General features: G+C 38.8%; 2 protein-coding genes across 8 annotated transcripts; both read left to right on the top strand.

Moving 5' to 3' along the window:
- Window positions 1-130: 130 nt before the first annotated feature.
- LOC106136944 (inter-alpha-trypsin inhibitor heavy chain H4) lies at window positions 131-18,755 on the top strand. Of its 7 annotated transcripts, XM_060954530.1 has the most exons (23): window positions 163-303; window positions 2,291-2,367; window positions 4,577-4,700; window positions 6,205-6,419; window positions 6,923-7,033; window positions 7,396-7,649; window positions 7,943-8,046; window positions 9,859-10,005; window positions 10,396-10,596; window positions 10,943-11,102; window positions 11,439-11,624; window positions 12,338-12,481; window positions 12,882-13,048; window positions 13,279-13,431; window positions 13,802-13,990; window positions 14,455-14,539; window positions 14,946-14,984; window positions 15,451-15,522; window positions 16,032-16,103; window positions 16,673-16,765; window positions 16,985-17,181; window positions 17,558-17,703; window positions 18,141-18,755. In XM_060954530.1, the coding sequence occupies exons 3-23, from the start codon at window positions 4,584-4,586 to the stop codon at window positions 18,268-18,270; spliced, it is 2,982 nt and encodes a 993-aa protein (XP_060810513.1). In that variant the 5' UTR covers window positions 163-303; window positions 2,291-2,367; window positions 4,577-4,583; the 3' UTR covers window positions 18,271-18,755. The 7 variants fall into 7 exon arrangements, with proteins under 7 accessions (XP_060810516.1, XP_060810514.1, XP_060810513.1 ...); XM_060954533.1 differs by lacking the exons at window positions 163-303; window positions 2,291-2,367 and adding an exon at window positions 131-148 and having other exon boundaries at window positions 4,574-4,700; XM_060954531.1 differs by lacking the exon at window positions 2,291-2,367 and having other exon boundaries at window positions 161-303; window positions 4,574-4,700.
- On the top strand, window positions 926-1,324 carry LOC132903884 (uncharacterized). Its single transcript, XM_060953342.1, has one exon. It carries the CDS (start codon window positions 926-928, stop codon window positions 1,322-1,324), a length of 399 nt encoding a protein of 132 aa, XP_060809325.1.
- Window positions 18,756-19,392: the final 637 nt, after the last annotated feature.

Here is a 19,392-nt window from a genome sequence, read left to right as displayed (position 1 = left end):
TCGTGCTGTCACCACTTAGCAATAATAATCTGTAGCTGTCACTAAGTTGTCAAAAGTTTAAACTTGTTTATTTACTAACTTTTTGTAGCTTTTCCAGTAAAGACAAAATATATTTTAGCTATATAGGTCAATAAATGTGATGACGTTTGTAAGTTTATAAGTGTAGTTAGTTGTTGTGCCGATATTTCAAGCCTCCAATATTATTCGAGCAGAATTTCTCTGTTTTGAATTTTCTGTATTCCATAATTATTTTTTGGATCTGAAAAACATAACATACCTACTCAAATATAGCAAATCCTAAAGGTAGGTTACCTACTGTTTGTTTTATTGTTTGTTACCTACTGTTTTGTAAACAAAAACGAAGCCTTGTCTTTACAGAACTCCCAAACTTTGTGAATATACTTAATAAGTATGCACATGATAAATTACAAAATGATTTAGTGTAGTAAAATAAGTGTGGAGATTTAACAAACAATCATTATACACTCATTTTCACATTTTTAAACTATCTATCTACTTGGGATGAAATTTTATAGAAAAATGTATATCTTCCAAAAGACAGGCCTTACAGGTTGTGATTCTCCACACTTATAGAATAGGTCCACACCATCTTATTCCTTAATGGGATAATTTCCAGGAGAAAGACAGGCTTTACAAAGTTTACAGATAAGTTTATAGATTAGGGGGGGGGGGGATCTTTGTGAAGAGACTGGCCGTACGACTATAATTTTAAACATAGATAGGTGTTCCGTTGCCGGAAAGTCAGAGTTTACCAAGGCCCTCAGTCCATTTCTATTCATTGTGATATTGGAAGAGGTACGTACTAGTAGATTCGGATAGGGGGAGGTTCGTGCGACGAGCAAAAGCATGGAAGGAATAACTTGAGAATGGGGGCCGGAACCTGAATGTGGCAAAGACGGAGTACATGGAGTATTACAGGCCATACAGGTCCAGACACATCGATTGCGATGTCAAGACTCGCATAACAGCGGCCTGGTCAAAGTGGCGTGAGGTGGCAGATGTTGTCTGTGACCCCAAAATGCCGGTTAGGCTAAATGGGCAGGTCTCTAAAGCCATCATGAGGCCTGTCCTATTGTATAGCAGCGAGACGTGGCCTGTGCTGGAGCGGCTCAAGCAAAACCTGTATGACACGGAAATGAACATGCTGCGCTGGATGTGTGGAGTATCACGGAAGGACGGCGCGAGGGAATCCCGTATCCGCGGCAGCCTTCATGTCCGTGACATAGCGGACAAAATGCAGAAGAGCCGCCTACGAACAACGCCTTGCAGCAAACGGCAGACTACTTGGGGAACAGATGTCTGACCATGCCGCTACCGCCAGGCGCAGGTCGAAGGGGCAGGCCGAAAAGATCATGGCTGGACGTCGTAAAAGATGAAATGCAAAACCGTACCAAGTGGAGGGAGAAAAGTCGGAAGATGAAATGAGAGAAATTCCGTTGCCAGAACGTGCCGGGGTCCTTACGATGTTTTCATCATCGGGGTCATCATCCTTTTGGTGTTAGTTCCGGTTGCGTCCTCACCTCTCTGCCCGGGATCTGCCTGTGAGCACGATCCTAAAGTTACTTCCTCAACCTTGTAGGGGGAACTTGACCCCAATTTGATTATTCTTACACATCCATTCGCCTGTATGTGCAATTTTGCTCATCGTAAGAGATTCAGTTTATTGGTGACTCAGAAAATATTCAATGGTAATTATCATGACCGCAGTCAGATCCAAACCTGTTCATCACGCTTTATAAATATACCAATCGCTTGACCACCGACGCTGGGAGCATAGAAACAGGATTTGATATGCCTTCATTGTATAAGATAGTTTAAGGTTGTCTGCTATAAAACGTTCAGATGGGAAGCTATGTAGGTTATTATCATACACAGGGTATTCAAGTCTGTTATTGCCTTGGTTGTCTTTTATGATAAATATTTAATTCTGTTCTAATGTGGCTGTTTTAAGAACGAAAATGTATTCTTGTCTGAATGTAATGATACTTTAAAATTGTTAAGAGGCCCAATCGCTATGTGCAATCAGAGGCCTCACCGCATAATGTATTAGTAAACAACTTAATTACAGATAGGTTATTCCCAAATTCACATAAAATACATATCGGCAATGTAATGAGCGTGTTAGCGGGAAATGTGAAGCGCGTCACAAATCAACATTGTTATTGAGTTGCTTATAAAAGCAGCGGCGACCGTCCGCCCCGCAAGTTCCGCGGTGCTCGACGGCGAGGCAACACGTCGCGGCAATACACTATCCACGTTATATTTACAGCCAGTGGCCTGGACGTGGAACGTGCCAGAGCCTGAGGGGCAATTTGTGCAATCATCTCGTTGAGCGTAAACAAACGGGTGAGTTTCGAACGCTTATATAACGATCCAGCCGGCCGGCAAGAACTATCAATCAAACCATTTTTTCCTGTCTCTAGATACTGCATACTGGATTGGATAGATTGCCAAAATGGTGCTATGTGGAGGATGTGTATAGTTTTATAAATGTTATAGGGTTCTAACCAGACTGATATTAATAAACAAGCAAGGGATTTGTACGATTATATCCTTCCATTTTCGCTGTCTACAATCGATGTTTTAGAATATTATTATTAACTTAGTCACCACCGTAAACGTCGAGCTCGGTAACTAAAACTTGTTTTCTAAACAAATATTCCAAGTAGGTACTCTTACTCTTAACAGAACGGCAAATTTGTTTTGGTTGGTGCTGGCTGATGACACTTACCTACTTGTGTGTGGTGCACTCTATCTCCTGCGAAGACAAAAAAATGTGTTCTGTACAACTGCCATCGAAGCACTTTTGCCCCGCATGTCTCTTGACTGCAGTAAAGCGTTATTACAGCACGAATTTATAGAAGAAAAAAGTTCCTAAATTCTATGAGAACTCTGACAATAAAACATACCTACAAAAAAAAATCGGTCAATATCGGTCCTGCGGTTTAACCGTGAAAGGGCCACATACAAATGGATATATGAGTGTGCAATATTTCATGCATTTTTTGAATTATAATAATAAAATGCTGACAGAATAAAAAGAAAGTTTGAAAACACGCTCTAAAAGCTATCGAACGGGTATTTTTTTTCATCTTTGATTTACCTTCATCAGGTAGAGGTATAAAAATATATTTGTATTATGATCGTTTTCCTGTTATTCTTTGGAGTTTTTGTCTTTGTAATTTTTTTATCAGTCGTGCATATGAAGATACGTTTTCCTGTACCAATTTTTTTTTTAATTTAAATCTTCACAACACACTCTAAATATTATCTGATTGATATTGGTACATAATATTATGATATATTATTATTTTATAAACTGTCTTTTTAATAAAATCTTTGCTCAAACAATTCAAAAGATTGTGAGAATGGGAGCATGAATGTGTGGTTCCTTACGCGCCAAAAATACTTGGGTAGTGTTTTTCATATCAGTATTGTTTTTCGGTAATCGATTTCAAGAAACGATGATTAAAATTTTCCTTCCCGCTGGTATTTCCATCATCTGTTATGACTTATTCTTAGTATTTATAGATATGTCTTCAACGAACCTTGACCTGCACTATCATTTTATCTCTTGGATATTATTGTAACTCCTTGAACCAATATAATAAAGGTTTGGCTGCATAACAGTTTAAAGTTTCTGCTAATTCCCTAAACATGGTGTTGTGGTATTGGCATTTCACACAGTCATATAAAATATTGGAGTTACTTTTTTTTAATACTCTCGTCTAGTATCCCTTTTTGTTTTTTCTATAATTAATCCATAATGCATAATATGTAGGTACTAGCTATCACCTTTGGCTCCCGCCCGCGTGATTGTCCCCTTTGTCCTCCCCTGTACTGGACTATGCACCTACTACACAATTTTAAATAGATCGGTTCAGTTGTTTAGACGTAAAGACGGACAAATAAACACACTGTAGCGGGAGCGCTGATTCGGCTCAACCGCCACCAAAGGGAAGATCGTCCGCCAGGCTAGGTGTATGTCTAGGGGAACTGCGGCTCCAACGATGTTGTGTCGGAGGTACATATGCTCCGATCCGTAAAATCTTTGCTTGCGCGATTTAGACTTCGCTGTTTTTAACTAATAGCATCCCGTGATGTTATTTTCGTGACTTGTGGCGTAAAGATGTCGACACATACATTTACAATATAAAATATGGATATCTACTATATTATTTTACTTACTATATAATATTGTAAATGGGAAAGTGTATTTGTTTGTTTCCTCTATACGCTTTCTCTACATGAACACTGAACAGTCATTAACACAATTTTAATTCAGAAGTACCAACTGAATGTAAACGACGTAGGTACTATTCCCAATGAATTTGCGATATAAACGATATAATGACAAAATCTTTTCCCATTTAGTATATCTATAGTATATATCGACACACTATTGGCACATTTATTAACTGTGTTTTAGATAACATAAGTTTAGTACAATAACAATATAGAAAAAAAAACATAAAAAATTGTAATGAGCTGTGAGTCTTCCAATATAAATTAAATATTAGGTTTTTATTTATCTACTTTTTGTTCTTGGTAGCAGGTTCGCGATGGGAGTACATTGGGCCGCCGCCCTAGGATGGCTGTGTCTGACGGCGGTGGTGCACGCCTTGGCCGTGCCCACCCCGGACACGATGGTCGTGGCCAGATCTAATGATGATCACACTGTAAGTATTGTTACTGTTTTATTAATCAACATTAATTGGTTAAGTCTACGAGGTTGTATGAAGAGAATTATGAATAGATAGAAGTGTGCAGTAATAGTAGAAAGTGGAAAGATGTAGTGATCAAATATTGGTTCATATTAACAAACTAGCTGTGCCCGCGACTTCGTCCGCCTGGAATAGTTATTTGGGCATCATTGAAGCCCTCAAGGATGAATAATTATCCCCGGTTTTTTTTACATTTTCCATTATTTCTTTCCTCCTTATAGTTGCAGCGTGATGTTATATAGCCTAAGGCCTTCCTCGATAAATGGCCTAATCGACGCAAATTTTTTTTTTAATTCGAACCAGTCTTTCCTGTGATTAGCGCTTCAAACAAACAAACCCTGGTGCAAACTGGGAAAATAAGCATTTTCATCTAGTGCAACAGATGACTACATAGTAAACGTCCTCCCTAGGAATACCTAACTGGGATTAATAAGTATGGTAATTTATCAATCCCTGCCCTGAGAGAATCCATAGGAATACAATGCGACTAATACGTACATATTTTCGGAATGTGGACTGACATTTTCTATGCTAAGAGATATCGACACACTTAGGGTCATTTGTCATTCATGAAATACCACCTGTGTGTGATGTGCTACATACAGAAATAACAGTACAAATCCAACGACAGACTACGTTAGGGAAGCGACTAAAATCGAAACCAAAATGTAATGCGTATAATAAATAACACATGCATTAACATGTACTTATGCACATATTACCTTGCCTGCGCAGTACAACAATTTTAATTCGTTTTGTTTAGGTAATTTTTGTAAGAACAAATTAAGTAGGTGTTTTTATATTTTACCTTTTTACTTGCTTCACAGGATTGAATAAACTTCTAACAGGTATTTCTAACTTTGCATGCAAAACTACTGAACAAATGAAGATTGATGTTTCATCATATGCAAATTGACATTGTGTGTAATTCTTTCAAGGTAAATGTGGTGGGTGTCTGTGTGCGATAGCAGGGCATAACAATAAATCCACTGTAGAGATAATCTATAGTCGCGAAAGTTTTGTGTTTTGTCTATCCATCCCCACCTAGTCCGATTGTTTTTAATGCGGCCTACTTGGCCCTCAATAAATTCAGCGATTTCGAGGCCAAGGCAAATTATAGCGAAACGAAGGCGCCAATTTTTCTCTTGGAATAAAGTTCGGCGTGGCCCTTATAATCGAGCATCTGCTATGCCATTGCTGACAAATTATGGTATTTGTAATCTTAAAAAATAACACTATCAACATGCAACAAGTACTGTTGAGTATATAATCACTCCTCCCTGGAAAGAGACTATAAATATTTCTACTTACCAATATTCTGTTTGTGAATACAATTATGATTTCGAGCAAGTTCGTTCATTTAGGGTACTCTGGCCTTGCTTTTCCAAAACGTGTACAATTTATTTAAAGTACGTTCGACTTCAGCTAAGTAACTTATAACCCGATTAATCTAATACAGGACTCGACAACCTCACCGGTAACAGTGAGCGATGTGACCACAGAAGAAGCTGCCCCGCCAGTGAAGCTGACCGCGATGACTGTGACCTCCAACATAGCCCTGCGGTATGCGCACACGGCCGTGGTCACGCACGTGAGGAACCCCGCCAAGAAGTCGCAGGAAGCCACCTTCAGGGTACTTCTGCCGGAGACCGCGTTCATAAGCGGGTTTATTATGTGAGCATTTTTCATTGGCCGATGCGCGATTTGCTAGTTTGAGTTGTATGGAAGATCGATTGGTTTTTTATAACTTATTAATGTTTATAGATTGTTGTTGGTGCGTACCTACCTATCTTTGTTTTTTGTCCTTGAAAATATTAGCTTCACTTTTTCTGCACGGAAACAGTTGGATTTAATAACTTTGAAAATTTTATGTCATAAATCAATAGACAAATGGAATCGTGGAAAGTGAAAAGATGAACCTAGTATCTGCCTTCCCCTACGGGCAAAAGACGTGATATTGTTTCAATAGACTATTTTGATATACATATTGCTTGCAAGAAGGAATCTGATAATAAGTATATTTTTGTAATAAAATTGTTAGGGATAAAATTGTTTTGGAAAAATAAATAAATATTCAGTTGGAGCTCTGGGACCAAATATTTACTACGATAGCCGCTTTTAAAGTTAAATTTGTACTTTTCGCATGTCATGAATAGACTTTATCATATTTATTGCAGGACCTTAAACGGCAAGTCGTACAAGGCCTACGTGAAAGAAAAAGAAGAAGCGAAGCAAATTTACGACCAGGCGGTGTCGCAGGGATTCGGAGCTGCGCACATCGCGACCAAGTAAATATTTTAAAATTTTAAACCTACTTTATTGCTATTTTCTTTTATTATTTACTAGGCTTCGCTCCTGTACAAATTGCGGGTGAAAAGTACGTAATTTAACACGTATACACATACTTACAAACTTCGAATTTATAAAATTAGTAGGATAGGAATAGCCAAGTTAAAATACTTAGCTACAAAACTTCGTACATAATTTCGAAAAATTGAAAAATTAGGTATTTTTGGGCTAGCAACCTTAGTGGCCTTGCAGTGTTTTCGAAACTGTTGGCTCTGTCTTCCCCGTAAGGGCTAAACGAATTGAATGCAATAAATGAATTGAAATTGAACACGTGATTATATTTGCATGCATATGTTCCTAGGGCTCGAGACTCCAACCACTTCACGGTATCCGTAAACGTTGAACCCAACACGGCCGCTATCTTCAACCTGACGTACGAGGAGCTGCTGGTCCGCCGCAACGGGGTCTACAACCACGCCATCAACCTGCACCCAGGGTCCCTGGTGCCGAACCTCACCGTCACGGTCAACATCCACGAGACCGAGAAGATCACGGTCTTGAGGGTTCCGGAGATCAGGACCGGGAACGAAGTTGACGCGACGCCAGAGGATCCACGTGAGTCACTCTAATAGAATTTTATTGGTTCTTCTTATAGGATGGGCTAGCAACCTGCCACTATTTGAATCTCTTCATCTTGAAAACAATTTGGTCATTAAGCCTTACAACTAAACTGGCCTGTCAGTTTTTCTAGACTGCTGGATCTGCCCCGTAAGTGTTACAGACGTTATTATATGGATGGATTAAATATTGACCTCTAAACTTGAACGTTGAATGGGAATTTCCTTCTCTCCTCATAAAGGGTCTCCTCAAAATCTGTCCTGATCATCAAAATTTATTATTTTTTGCAGAAAATGCTCAGGCCGTGATAGAGCGGGGTCACGACGACCGTGTGGCGAGCGTGACCTTCAAACCCGATCTTGATGAACAGCGGCGACTCATCGCACTCTATATGGTAACACCATGCAATATATTCCATACGCACACTAACAAGTTTAACACAATATATATTATATTATACAATATCTTCTTTTTACTGGTTATCATACATGTTACATCCTCACCTCTCTTTCTGTGGAGAGCAGCCCAGAGTTCGGTGCGCCTGTGACCATAACAGTAACGGATTTACCAGCAAGCTGAGTAGGCTGAAGCCTAGGGCGGCGGATTTGAGGGGGCGGCAAACTCAGCCCCAAATTTTTTTTTCTTACAGAAATACTCAGCCCCAAATTTTTTTTCTTACAGAAATAAGAAATACCTACTTATTAGGTATAAAATTTTTCGTTTTTTAATTATAAAATTTGACAACTGATCTCCACCTTATTTTCTCCGTGTGGGATATCGAAATGTAGAAATTTATTTTCCCTCACCGTTAGAGCATCAGTTAACGCTCAGACTAATGTATATAAATCAGAAAAGAGTCATTGGTACGGGGCTAAGATAGGATTAGAACTCTCGAACCTTTCGAACTCTTGCGTATTACAACATACACAATATAACGGTCGAAATCTGCAAACATTTATATTACCAACAAAAACATTCAATTAATCAATAGGTAGTTGATTTTTTCATCTTGCATGTTTGTTGTGGTTGCCCTAGGAGTCGGCATGCACAGGATGAGAGAAACAAAACTAGCCGCACGACTGGTTTAGCCGCGTCATTTGCAAACCCGTTTGGAATCCTCCGGGCAACTAACTATAAAACTAGTTAATTTTTTATCGCTTTTTGCCTTTCCTTGTATGCACACGTTACTTGCCTGTGTTAATATTCCAGTTAATTATACGCATCATTTCATATTTCATTTTAATATGTAACTAGTTGTTGCCGGCGGATTGCTCTGTATACTTATGTATTTTTACCTCCCGGGAACCATGCTAATTTTCGGGATAAAAATTATCTTAAAAGTAAACTTTTTTTTCTTCGTGTCCTTGACATCATTATGCAAATTGTATTATAATCGGCTGTAAACGTTTCGTAAGATGTGAAGACATAAGACAAAGAAAACAACACTTTCACTTTTATGAAATTAGTATGGAAGTGCGCACGATAGTAGCTTTCGAGTCAGTTTTATTCTAGTTATAAGATATATGATAAAAAAGAGACGTAAGTCTCTTTCTTATTGTACTCCCAATTGGATCTGCAGTAATTCTACTCTAGGCACGCGGATTCCTCTATGGAAAACTAAACTGAACGCGACATAAAAAAATCACCGTGGTGTGCAATGTCCAATCCTGGCAATCGGTGTTTTATATCTAGTGATTACCACATGGAAAGTATCTTCCCGTAAAGTGTAATATTCTGTCACTATTTGACAAATAAACATACATACATAAATATGGTCACGTCTATATCCCTTGCGGGGTAGACAGAGCCAACTGTCTTGAAAAGACTGAATGGCCACGTTCAGCTATTGCGGCTTAATGATAGAATTGAGATTCAAATAGAGACAGGTTGCTAGCCCATCGCCTAAAAAGGAATTCCAAGTTTGTAAGCCTATCCCCTAGTCGCCTTTTACGATATCCATGGGAAAGAGATGGAGCGGTCCTATTCTTTTTTGTATTCGTGCCGGGAACCACACGGCACAAATAAACACACACGAAAGTCGAGTTTAGTTTCTAAAACCGTGAAAATGCTTCAGTTTAATTTGTTCCGCCGCTTCTTCTACACCTGGGCTTTCTAAGTGTTAATAGATATAATTTTAAGTTTTGTGACCACATTAAATAAAATCCTATTTTGACAATAAATCAAATTCTACTCCATGTGTTTCCAGGAGAAAACCAAAGAGTCCCGTGCCAGCAGCAGAAACTACCGGTTCGGCTTCCTGCCCGAAGAGCAGGAGCAGCCGCAAAGTGATGGAACCCTGGGCCAGTTCGTCGTGCAGTACGATGTGGACCGCCCCACAAACGGCGAGGTCTTGGTTGGTATCCGACTACTCCATTTAATACCATATTAGATACTAGCGACCCGCCCCGGCTTCGCACGGGTGCAAAATTATAAATGTTATTATACATAAAAACCTTCCTCTAGAATCACTCTACCTGTTACAAAAAACCGCATCAAAATCCGTTGCGTAATTTTAAAGATTTAAGCATACAGACAAACAGACTAAAATAGCGACTTTGTTTTATACTATGTAGTGATTTTATAAGTGATATTGATGAAATGAAATAAAATTAAAATTAACTTGAAACCTTGAAATTAGTTAAATTGTATTTTTAATCAAATGTACCTTTATCCTACACACCTCTACAGGGAAATCCTAAGTGAAATGAATTCCTTATACATGACATACCTAATTATTTTCCAGGTGAACGATGGCTACTTTGTTCACTTTTTCGCTCCGAGCGACCTCCCGCCTCTGAACAAACATGTAGTGTTCGTACTGGACACTTCAGGCTCTATGATGGACCGCAAGATCGTGCAGCTGAGAGAGGCCATGCAGACCATCCTCAGCGACCTCAACCAAGGGGACTACTTCAGCATCGTGGAGTTTGCTTCCTCCGTCATTGTGAGTGTTAATCATATTATTCGATGGCTCCAAGCGACCTCAAATCTCTACAACAATCACTTGTATTCATTGCTGCTCCCCAAATCTTGTTAAAAAAATCTCATCTATTACATATTAAGTTTCAAATTTCGATTTTAAGCAGCTTACAAAGTACTATGAGGAGACAGAGAAATAGTGTCATGACGTGGTCATTTGCTAATAAAGCGAAATTTTAAAACTAAACACACGAGTGATGCCCTAATTTCTCACATTAAAAACAGTTTATTGAAGAAATTCGAGCAAAAATATAAAAGTAATCAATTCAGTAAAACTTCCATTTTGAACACCACATGTATGCTATTTCCAGGTCCATGAATTGAAGGAAGCCGACTATGAGCCCAAAAAGCCTAGTTACGGTTATGACTGGGAGGCTAAAACTGCGCCCAAACTGGTGCCGCCGTCTCCCGCCACTCCCGAAAACATCGCCAAGGCTAAAGTCATCGTCAGCAGACTCGATGCCGCTGGAGGTAGGAATAGAAAGTACAGTATGGTAGAAAAGGCGAAAAGTCATTTTAGTCATCCGTATGTAAACCAATTAAGTAGCTTATTCTACCTACTGGGATTATCTCTTTCTTTTCCCATTTTGGCGATTATATCCTATATGATCCAATTTTTTTTTATTACTATGTAGAACGAAATGTGATAATTCTGTGTCTTCGAATTTTCAATCTAGATTTTGATATCGTAACTAGTTGTAAAGTGGCGGTGTAAATTCTTTAAACATATTATTATCTTGAAGAAATACCTACATAGGTATTTATTCTTTGCTAGTGCAGTTTAGAAATTGTCTCGTGTATCGCCAGGGACCAACATCGGCGACGCCCTGGACGTAGCGGTCCAGATCATCAAGTTAGGCGTGTATGACGAAGCTGCAGTCAACAACGGAACGACGGCCATTCCGCCTTTAGCACTACCCGTAGCTGAAGAGAACACCACCTCTACAGCGAAACCAGCAGATTTGACGACTCAAACAAGCGAATCTGATGATAGTGAGTACATTTATATCTACTAAGTTTAATGATCATGATACACGAATATAAACTATACTGCAGATCATCAAACTAGGCGTGTAAAGCGAGGCTGCAGTTAAGAACGGTATCATGGGTATCCTGTAGCTGAAGAAAACTCCACCACTACTCAGAAAACGGCAGGTTTGACGACTCAAACAAGCGAATCTGATGATACGAGTACATTTTTAATTTTTATTTATAATGACTGTTAGCCACCAATACATATGTATGACAGTGTAGATCATCATAATAGGCGTGTGTACAGTAAAGCTGCAATCAACAAGGGCACCAGGTCTATTCCGCTTTTAGCACTGCCCGTAGCTGAAGATAAGACCACCGCTTCTCGGAAACCAGCGGATTTGACGACTCAAACAAGCGAATCTGATGACAGTGAGTAATCTTTTACTAGCTGTTTTGCGTGATCGTTTATCGCAAATTCCAGCGGGTCCAGTACCTTTTTTACCGCTGACAAGCGATTATGAGGTAATTTCTATTTGTATATAAACAAGCGTCATCTATTGACTTAGGTATATATACTGCTATCGTAAACTAAATTCTTAAGCAGGATTAAACGTAAAGTGGCACTTCTTTGTTTGTCGCTCCTTAAATATCAGACTGGAGTTTCCTTTCCCTTTTCTGTGTGTCGATCATAACTTGTGTATTATAATCTAGATTTTTTTTAATTGTTTAAGACGCTTCAAGGCTGGAGCCTATAATAATCTTCCTGACGGACGGCGACCCCACCGTGGGCGAGACGGACCCCACCAAGATCATCAACCACCTCACTGAGAAGAACTACGGCAAAGACAAGGCAACGATATTCTCGCTCGCTTTCGGTAAGTCAGTTTGTATTAAAAGCAGTTTGTGTCATTCAATTAGTTGTTAATTAATCGCTTAAAATTATTTATTTTTCCGAAATTGGTGTTTGATCAACTATTAATGATTTTAAGTGTTGGTTTTTAATTATTAAGTGTTCGTGGACAACCAGTGAGTGTTGGAGAGTGTTAACGCATTTAGCGATTTTTGATGTTGACCCAAAAAGTCCTGAGAAAGGCGAAATAAAGCACCGACAGCTATTACTCGACCATTTCACGCGGAATATACTAGAACGAAAACGACTTAAACTCGACACTGACAAAAATTTGCTCATGAACAATTAAGATTGCCACAAGAAAGAAAGAGACTCGTAACAGAGCAATAGCTGCTGATTGGTCAAATTTGTATTGTACTATCCAGGTGAGGACGCAGACCGCAAGTTCCTCCGCAAGGTGTCGCTGCGCAGCTCCGGCTTCATGCGCCACATCTACGAGGCGGCCGACGCGGCGCTGCAGTTGCGGGACTTCTACCGCCAGGTGTCGTCACCGCTGCTAGCCGATGTACACTTCTCCTACCCACCGGACCAGGTAAACTATATTGCCATGATTTGTCTTATTTGAAGGTAAAAAAAAAACTTATTCGGTACAAATGCAAGCGGACTCATTGACGCAGAACAAGTGCCGCATGTACTTGAACGGAAGTGATATTTATTAATTAGAAATATCTAACTTGTTTTTGATTTTTCGCCGTAGTAAGTAAGTACCGCACGTATACTACGTTAAATAAAAAATATACCTATATATTTTGTTCGATACAGGTGCAAGCAGACTCGTTGACGAAGAATAAGTTCCGCACGTTGTATGCGGGCTCGGAGACGGTGGTGGCGGGGCGCGTGCGCGGCGGCGTGACGTCGCTGGCGCCGCGCCTGGCCGCGCTCCGCGCCGACGGCGACGCCGGCCGCAACAAGAAGGTACTGTCATCACCACATTATGTATATGGTAATGGCTCTACCGGCTCTAATGGCGTTGGGCAGACCGCCTAAACTGGACAAAACACGGCTGACGAAACCAACACATTGGCTCATCTCGGTGTATTTAGCCTATACGCAGCTTTATTTGAGCCGAATCACGGAAGTGGTGCGCTGCTCTCGTGTTTATTCTTCCTCATGGCGCACCCATTCTTGATTCTGTACAAAGTCTCTTTAGTGCCTCTTAAGTTCGCAATCCAAGGGGGATTGACGACGACACAGACTGGTCGCCTGATAGAAATAATATAAATAATATAATAATTTAAATAATAGCAGACGATTTTTAATAAAATCATTCTTTATTCTTTCACAGAAACGCTACGAAGTGGTATCAAAGACCCTGATAGAAAATAAGAGTACCACTTACTACCCATTAGAAAGGTTGTGGGCGTACCTCACAGTGCGGCAGTTGTTGGACGAGAAAGACGCTCAGCTGGAGTCTGAACAAAAAGCCGACAAAGAGAAGTCGCCGGAGAAGAAGGCGCTGGCTATATCACTCAAGGTATGAGGTTTCATTTGTTATGATAATTAGGTAAAGTCATGTAGCCAGCGGCTCAAGTAGAACATAGGGTAAAGGGTGCAATCTGTAAAGATAAAGAGAGAGAGAGGTTAAGTCGGTCATATATTCTGACACTGAGTAGCGACCATAAAATAAACAGCACTATATGGTACTACGACATAATACTGGTAGTAGCAACGCAGGTTGCAACTGAAAACACAGAGCAAAGAGCAGCAACGATAGAGAAAAAGATATCGTCTTAAGTGTTTAGGCGATAGAAAACGGGGAACCCTAATTTAAAGTCGGAATATAAGCTCTGGAACTCCACTGTCACCAATAATGTTTGGACATGTAAGTCACGGAAGTAACAGGTGACAGCACTTTCTCTAACTCGAGAATAAGAGTCTTGTTGTTCCTTCTACAATCATCTAAAGCGTCCCCGTAACATTACTATTTTACTTTGGCAGTACGAATTGGTGACCCCGCTGACCTCGCTCGTCGTGGTCAAACCGAACGCCACCAACGCTGTTAACGCAGAATCGGTCGACAAAGGTACAAAATATTTTTCAAGTATTTATTCCAAAGGCATACACCTCTAGGTATATATGTTACTAGCTGTGCCCGAAACTTCGTCCGCGTGAAATAGTTATTTTGCACATTTTTCATTATTTCTCCCCTCCTTATGATTGCAGCGTGATATACCTAATATAGCCTAAAGCCTTCCTCGATAAATGGTCTATTCAACACAAAAATAATTTTTCAATTTGAACCAATAGTTCCTGAGATTAGCGCGTTCAAACAAATAAACAAACAAACTCTTCAGCTTTATGATATTAGTATAGATTTTTTTTTTAATCTTTTTTATACTTTCTTAACATCCTAATGTTAAAGTAGACTGATTTATTAGACATAAGTTTAATAAATCATTAGACATTAAAATTAAACATTAATCTTACAGATAATAACCCTTACGCGTTGCCTGGGGCCGGAGGTGTGCGTAAGTATGTCTTAATATTTGGATAGTTAAGTGCTTTAGGATCTGATACAATTCATAACACCAATACAAACATCTAAAAGTCCCTTTTATAAGGTCATTTTAGGTAGATGCACATAAAAATGTTTATCATCCGTTTTCCCGATTTTATCCTTGCTATAAAAAAACTCGCCGTCAGCCTATGACCAGAATTCCCTTTAAAACGGAGAACTTAACCAACCTTGGATCATTATTTTGTAGGTTTATACCCTACAATGCTTATTTGCACACGGCTTTGTGCTTCGAGTCTTTGTTTTTATATTCCACAAACAGCTTGAAACAGATCTTTAGTGCTACTTACCATTTCTTTAGTTTTGAGTGACTTCGATCATCAACATCGATAATGGATTTTATGGTAATACATACATACATTTGGTCACGTCTATATCCCTTGCAGGGTAATGTATTAAGCTATACCAATTTATTCCAGCTCTCTCGGCGCAATATTCCAGTGCCATCTTAGCGCGACCAGCCGCGGCGCCGCCGGCGCAGGCGTTTGCAGGTAAGAAATAGACTTTTAAAGTAAATTTGAAACAATTTGGAGTATGAACATTTTTTGAGACAATATTACAAACATCGTCACATTCACACCGTAGTTATTGAAAAAATCTATACTTTTTGCATGAGCAACTTAATGCTTACTTTTTAAATAAGTAAGTATATGTATTCATGGAGGATTAAAAGTTTAAAATCATATAGTTATTCAAATATTCTATTGGAACATGGTATTTTGTTATCAAAATCAAATCATATATTCCTTATCATATCATTTATAACATACAAAGGCCACATGACAGTCTCTTCTTCCCTGCTTACTATGCACGAACAAACATTATTTCACACAAAACGGCTCAGTGCTAAATCTTAGTCTAAATAAATTATATTCAAGCAGTGATTTTATTTCTGCCTTCATTCTACTCACTACAATCTCTTTTGCTCAGTTATATCTTACCCAAATAAAAAAGGTTCAGGTTGTGACCTGATCTCCGTTATTTGTTGCATGTGATACAGTGTTCGACGAAGCTGCTTTGCCTGAAGCTGCTTTTGAAACAGCAGATTATTTCGATGGCGATTTTAGTGGCGGTAAGGCATTAACTATAAGTATTAAATAAGGTCTTCTCCTGACCATTGTAAATAGATTCATCTTTCTATGGAAGAAAGAATTCTTAAAAAATAATTTCATTTCGTCTTAATTATACTATCGAATTTCCCAAATTCTAGACGTATAGCTTTTGGTTCCAGTGTGAGGAACAAAATAAGAGGCTTAAATTCAAAGCAAAATGGAAATAAATTGTTTATAGTTAACAATACTGTCGATCGGTGGTCATACCATGCGGTTCATTTATCATTAATGATCTACTAACAGCATCTCATTTAGGTTATAATAATAATAATTTAGGTTTTTGTACACTAAATACATGAGTACATTTTACTGTCGCCGCGAATGGGTAGGTACTAAACTATAGGACTAATTATTTACACCTATTCATATAATTTAAAATTAGGCCGGGCAGGCAGCTGTCAATTTTATCTGCATACTTCATTACGGGATTCTATTAAATTGGCCATAGAAATTTGGATTATTTGATTTCTGTGGGCAAAAACTTTGTACTCGATTGATCTATAAATTTTATTATTTCTACTTGCTTCAGGGGCTAACTCCTTACATTCCTATTCACGAATAAGACTCACGTCCCATCTCCATGCGCGACCTCTCGCATTCTACGCGGTTTCTGGCCAACAAGGTAAATATGAAATTGTCAACCCACTTTCAACATTTTGCTCAGTAGCAGATTCAAAATTTATTCGTATATATATTTAATGGAAGTAGATGCATGACCACCGATAGGCAGGCTCGGTTCACGACTGGCACAAACAATCCCTATTTTTATAAATTAAAATGAAGTATTCGCTATTTTAACAATTCGTGTTTATACAGTTCTGTTTTTAACATTTAAATTTAGGTTTGGCGCCCAGTACGCCATTTGTACCCACAATGCAGCGTTTGACGCCATTGCCACAACCGCCGAGTCCGCTAGCGACATTCAACAAAGATTTGCAGGAGTACCATTGGGCAGAGCCGCTGTTTGTTGCCGCAGAGAAGGCCTTAGTATTTGAAGCTAGCAATACTACACATAAACTTGTACTTAGTGATAATGAGGTAAACATATTTTTTTTAACTTCTTAACTACAATTTAATGTAAGCATTAGAACAACCCCAATTGCATTTTGCGATTTTTTCTAAGAGTATGATTTCTAAACGCTCTACATAATCGGACCAAAGTCCGAAAATAATCTAACCCTTCCAACCAAAATACGAATAATTTACTAATGGGGGAATTTTAGGGAATCAGACGGTCTATGAACTGGTTCAACTGAATGTATCACCAATAATGGCTTTTGAAATGTTGGTTATATGTTCTAGGTTTGAAATAAGAGAGGATTTCCCAATATAACCGTGTGAACGGTAATTTTACGGGATTTTTTGTCGCACGTATAGTCTAATGTTATTATTTTGAATGTTCTTCATTCCGCAGTCGCCCCTAGATGCGGAGGCGGACAGCGAGTGTCCTGAGGCGGTGTCCGGCGGTGCCGGGCTCTGTGTGTACCTCACGCGGTGCGCCGCGGCACAGAACATCACCGCCGACCTCTACAAAACCACCTTTTGCAGGGTCGATGGCTCGTGAGTGCCTTTTGATGTTCCAAAAAAAAATTAAAAAAATAATTATATAACAAAAAACTAAAATTGCTTATAATAAAAAGAGGTACATGTGCCCCTTGACATCAATGTTAAAAGTTATGAACTTCTTAGTCAATAATTTATGTTCAACTTATTAACGTTACTAAAGACGATGAAGACAAATCAACAATAAATTTGAATGCGAAGAACAAGTCGAAGTGAAAGGAAATTGCAACTTGGAACACGATGATAGAGATAGAGAATTTGAACAACCAATTTTTAATATATGTACATATAATGATATATAATGGTTTTATTGACGGGTAATTTTCTATCACTTCATTTGGCCCAAAACTCAAAACACACTTACAATATAATTTTCGAACCGTGTGAATACTTCACTTGGTTAACCACCTTATTAGACCTGAAACTCTTTGCAGGTACGCCGGCATCTGCTGTCCACGGTCATCGGTGAACAAACCTCGAGTAAAGAGCGTTGGTGAAAGTTCTAGTGATAAAATCAGCTCCAGTACAGCTCAAAGTCATAAGGAAGGCAGTAGTCAGGCGTAGTGGTAGTCTCTGTATTTGAAGACTATCCTACGGCACAATCAGTGAATCTCTTTTAATTTAAAATAAAGAACAGTACGGGAGGAATTTCTATTGACTGAGTAATTGACGCATTTTTGACGTGTTGAAAACTGTTTGTTGTTATACTGACATAATTTATGAATGCAGTTATTTCAATTACAACATAGAAATGACTTTGGTATCTTTTTGTTTGAGATGATCTTTTTACTCGACTGCAAAGGGAGAGATGCATCACAAAATATTTTTAATTATTGAAATTGATTTATCGCGCCGAAAAGCTATGACATGATATGTATGTATATATGATGATTTTATGTAAGATTGTTTATTGCGACTTATTTTTAAAATATATCATAAGCTTAGTGTAAAAGAAGTGATATTTGAGTGCTCACTGCGGTGCTGGTACTCCGACGGAAGTATTAAGTTAAAAGGTGCTATTTGATTCGTGAAGTGCCATGTTTGTACCTACAATTAGTATATTTTTTATAAAAATAAATCAATTTTAATATGTACTTCAAATGTTTTTATTTTGATCTGAGATCAATCACAGCCTATTATTTTATTCAGCTTATTCAATGATCAATGCGAAAACCGTCATAATCCTGGCTTTGATTCTGTGTGTGATAGTGTGCCTAGAGCGTCGGGCGTCGGATGTCGAACGCTGCCTAAATGTACGGTTGTATACGGTATGTAAGGTTTCTTCAACATGTTTTTCCTCAGCGTAAAAGCATCTGCTAGCAATCAAACTATGTTCTTTTTTACACGGCACGGATCTTTCGTGCCGTGTAAACACCATAGAGGTACATGTTTGTCCTCCTAGATTGTCATGTCCCAATGATTCTTTCTGAATTATGTACATTAGTTTAATACTCTTACGATGAGTAAAACATCTTGAAGAAATCAATGATCAATAAGGAAGCTGGATGCGTTAATGCGGAATGTGTTAATATGATATGATACAATATGTTCAAATGCAAACGTTGCGGAGGTCAGTTGCGGAGTCGCTGAATAAACTACTTACTCAAGTCCGGGTCATGGTAATAGGCGCACCCTGATCGATCGAAGAATGATGAATTATTGTTCCTAACGCAAATCATTTAGGGG

This window comes from Amyelois transitella, chromosome 4, assembly GCF_032362555.1.
Source record: "Amyelois transitella isolate CPQ chromosome 4, ilAmyTran1.1, whole genome shotgun sequence".
Classification (NCBI taxonomy): domain Eukaryota; kingdom Metazoa; phylum Arthropoda; class Insecta; order Lepidoptera; family Pyralidae; genus Amyelois; species Amyelois transitella.
Note: the sequence above shows the minus strand (reverse complement) of the source record. Positions and strands in the feature narration are given on the sequence as shown.